At 44.3% G+C, this 3970-nt stretch overlaps 1 protein-coding gene across 1 annotated transcript; it reads right to left on the reverse strand.

The window, feature by feature from the left end:
* Nucleotides 1-3228: 3228 nt before the first annotated feature.
* Nucleotides 3229-3769, reverse strand: LOC125971701 (janus kinase and microtubule-interacting protein 3-like). The gene is made up of 3 exons (XM_049724658.2): nucleotides 3724-3769; nucleotides 3434-3667; nucleotides 3229-3354 (listed from the first exon to the last, which is right to left on the reverse strand). The coding sequence occupies exons 1-3, from the start codon at nucleotides 3739-3741 to the stop codon at nucleotides 3238-3240; spliced, it is 369 nt and encodes a 122-aa protein (XP_049580615.2). The 5' UTR covers nucleotides 3742-3769; the 3' UTR covers nucleotides 3229-3237.
* Nucleotides 3770-3970: the final 201 nt, after the last annotated feature.

Consider the following 3970-nt stretch of genomic DNA (forward strand, 5'->3'; position numbering starts at 1 on the left):
TGAAGAGGACTGGTTACAAGACAGACTTTTCTGATTTATTTATTGGGAAGAAGACTTATTTAGTTTATTTAATCTATTTTTGTTCCCTGGCAAAATTGGATTTGCTGAAACTGTATTTTGCCAAATCTTGCCTTGAGACCTGATAGGAAGTATTAAACGCTTAGTTAAATCAATACAAGTTGGTAGTAAGAGCGAGTAATGTTGGTTGAACCGATGAATGAAGGTTGAAAGCAATTTAAATTATGACTTTGTATAAATACTAGATATTAACAGAACATCTACTGCGCGAAATGGGCAGAGTTTACTTGTTTGAGAAGGAGTGGCTTATTCAAAACTAAGATTTATTTAATCTGTTTGTTCCCAGGCAAAATTGGATGTGATGCAATTCCAAATTTCACCACATGACGGTGCCCAATTTCGACTTCATAGGACATATTAAACACTTAGCTTGTTATTATGTTCAAGGTAATCAGATTTGTTTATTATTCTAATGGCCTCTTCAAAACTATTCTGGATTACTACTTTGGATCTATTCTACATTACTTGGCAACAACATACTCTGTAACAGATTAGGCAGTATAATCATATATGTTAATTTGAGAGTGCCCACACTCAATCTACTTATCGTGATGTGTTAAATCAATTACTGTTAGACATTATTTGTCTGATAATCTACCAAATCTTTGAATTGAAGAATTTGTGATTTAATTAATAGCTTGTTCAGGGTAATCAGACTTGTATATAATTCTAATGGCCTTCTTTTGAAAACTATTCTGAATTACAACTTTGGATCTTATATTACTTTGCAACAATCTACTCGGTGACAGATTAGGCAGTATAATCACATATGTTAACTTCAGTGCCCACACTGTATTTATTTATGGTTATTTGTTAAATCAAGTACTGTTAGACATGAAATAGGAAGTGTTTAACATAAATGTTATGGCTACTCACCATTGTAGCTCGCTCCTGGTCAATGATATGAGCCTCTTCTTGCAGTGGAAAACTTGCAGCCAACAAACACCGTGGAACCTAAAGGAATGAAATTAAACATTAACATTTCGCCTGGACCAACATTCACACGTACAACGCAACGCGGCTACACTTCTGCTATTACAAACGTAAATCTCCTTAAACACAACGAGTGTTACTTACCGTGTACGCTCTAGGCAAAATTGGATGTGATGCAATTCCAAATCTATCTGAAACGGCAGTTAAAAGTAGAGTTACATCAAGTTTTCTTTTTTAATCAACACAATCATTTACAACCGTTGACCAGAAAGAATCGTCGAAATTCGACGTCCCCCACAAACGCCACGCTCACTCGCTTTTCAGGGCAACAAAAGTACTTCTTTTTAAAAACGATGAGTTGTACTTACCGTGTACGCTCTGGACGGTCCAGTTGCAAGCAGAAAATAAAAATATTTCTCTTGTTAGTCGTATGTTACCATCCGCTGTGTCTTTGTCAACATCGCCGCCATTTTCCTACTTCCTGCTGCGAGCCACGCCCACGGATTTAAATTTGGGCGGAAGCTCTTTCCATTGGCGTCGTTTTCGCGTATAGCAAATCCGATTGGTTGGGAAGGGGGCACGGTTATGCAGCCGAGGGGTCCTGTGATCGGTGGGATGTAAAGTAGGCGTCGACGTCACGTCCGCGTCACGTGACCACGACGTGGCAGACGTCATATAGCAACCGCTGTTTTGTTTAGTAGACTTACAGTTGTTATGCATTGACATAATGGCGCACACACCAAATAGATTTAAATAAATTAAATAATTCTTCTGCCCACTCTCTTTTAAACAAGTTAACTCTCCCCGCGGATTTGAATTCCGGCGAAAGTTACGCCCATCGACGTCACGTATGTCACGTGACCACGACGTGGCAGATGTCATATAGCAACCGCTGTTTTGTTTAGTAGATTTACAGTTGTTATGCATTGGCATAATGGTGTGCACTCAAAATAGATTTAAATAAATTAAATATTTCTTCTGCCCACTCCCTTTTAAACAAGTTAACTCTGCCCACGTCCATTGACGTCTTGTCTGCGTCACGTGACCACGACGTAGTGACGTCATATAGTAACCGCTGTTTTGATCAGTAGACTTAGTTATTATGCGTTGCCGTAATGGCGCACTGGTTAGCATGGCCACCTCTTAAGCATGATGTTGCGGGTTCGACGCCTGATCAATGTTAGCATGGAGTGAGCTGAAGTGCATGGCGCTGAAGATTTGAATCTTTGAAATGCGCTGAGGTCTGACATATCAGGCAGAATGGTTTGCCATCACGTTCAACAAAAAATAGAAACTTTCCCACTCTGATTAAAACGTCCTGTGTTCATCTACGTATTTTCGTTTTGCTGTGCATCTTTTCCCTGCCATTTCGAGAGCCCAATTGACACTCATAGTTTAAAGAAATGTGTTTGCCCATCCTACTTTGTGGAATTTCACCACATGCGCTTTTGACCAAAATACCAAATTGAACTCAAGTGAAGCCAACACGCACAACCCCCCACACACACACAAATGTTGATATGAACATAAAAGAGCCGCATGCGGTTCGGGAGTTGCGGCTTGGCCAAACCTGTACTATACAACTTTATTTGTATAAAATTTTCACAACAGCTGTCACACAAACAAAGCGGGAAAAACCGAAGACGTGCGTGTTCCGCCCACGCTGGATTTATTTGCACCTTTGAAAAGACACCGTATTGCCGCAGATGTGGCAAAGAGTACTTTTGGGCATCTGAGACGGAAGGATGTCCAAAGCATCACGTCACCTGCTCTGGTAGGCATGGTGGTGGGACGTTGAGGTCAACCGCTTTGGGGTTGGCTGAATCTTTGATCGCAGGATGCCACACACTTGAAGACAGAAGCAGAAAAGCAGAGCTAAATGCAAAATGTACTCACCGGTGACTCCAATTTTTTTCCCCCCTGAAGAAACAGCTGGACGGGTGGCCCCGGCTGGCCAGTGGGACTCTTGTTATTCTGACCCTTTTTAGTGCGCGTTTGGGGCAACAACCGTTTTTTGTGGCGCTCTCTTCTGGTTCAAAAGTGCCCTGCATGTGAATTTGCTTTTCCTGCCTTCTGATTGGATGAGCGCCGGTGTGACGCGGTGCCTCTGTCACCGTGGCGGGGGGTATACGTTGGCATCGGAGCGTCTGCCAACGTCTGAGACCGGCTGGCAGTGTATCGGAGGTGTCGAGTGCGGTGCCGCTGGAGCTCACTCACCAGCTGGTGTTAGGGCCACAGAATGAAGGCCAAGGAGAAGAATAGAAAGAGAAACAGAAACTTCTCCTCCAATTGTTTGATTTGTCTCTTCTGAGCTTCGATGAATTCTTTCAGCTCTTTGTTCCTCTAGGACGGACAAATGGAAAGTGGCATTCAAAAGCCAGTAAGCGTGCAAGTAAGTGCCGGGCTGGCTTTGGGCCCTTACCTGTTGCGCGCTGTGCAGCAGATCCATTCTCTCTTGGAGGATGCAAGCGTCGCGCTCCCTCAACTCGCACATCAGGGCTCGCTTCCATTGGTCCACGGCGCTCCTAAGCTCTTCTCTCTGATCCGCCGTCAGCACGTCATTCACGCCAGCGTGGCTGGCTTTTTCGCCGTCCGTGGCGGGGCAGTCCCGCTGCGGTAGCGCCTCGTACAACATGGCCTCCAGCTCCAGGATCCTCTGGGCCGCAATCCTCGTCCATCAGTGGTCCGGCGGGAGATTTGAGGGCGGCTTACCTTATGAGCCTGGTCCATGGAACACTTCCTGAAGTCCAACTCTTCATCCAGGTAGCCCTTCTGCTTGCAGAACATATCCTAGCACAGCTCAAGGTCAGAATTGTTGGGGCACATTGCCGGAGTTCCCCTTGGCTGATGTCGCGTGTCTGTCTACCTTCTCACTTTCAATGTCCAACATCTTCTGTTGAAGTGCTGACTTGGTCACTTTGATGTATTCTAACCACTGAGGAAAGGCTGCTGTCACATA

This window comes from Syngnathus scovelli, unplaced genomic scaffold (genome assembly GCF_024217435.2).
Source record: "Syngnathus scovelli strain Florida unplaced genomic scaffold, RoL_Ssco_1.2 HiC_scaffold_65, whole genome shotgun sequence".
In the NCBI taxonomy this organism is placed as follows: Eukaryota; Metazoa; Chordata; class Actinopteri; order Syngnathiformes; family Syngnathidae; genus Syngnathus; species Syngnathus scovelli.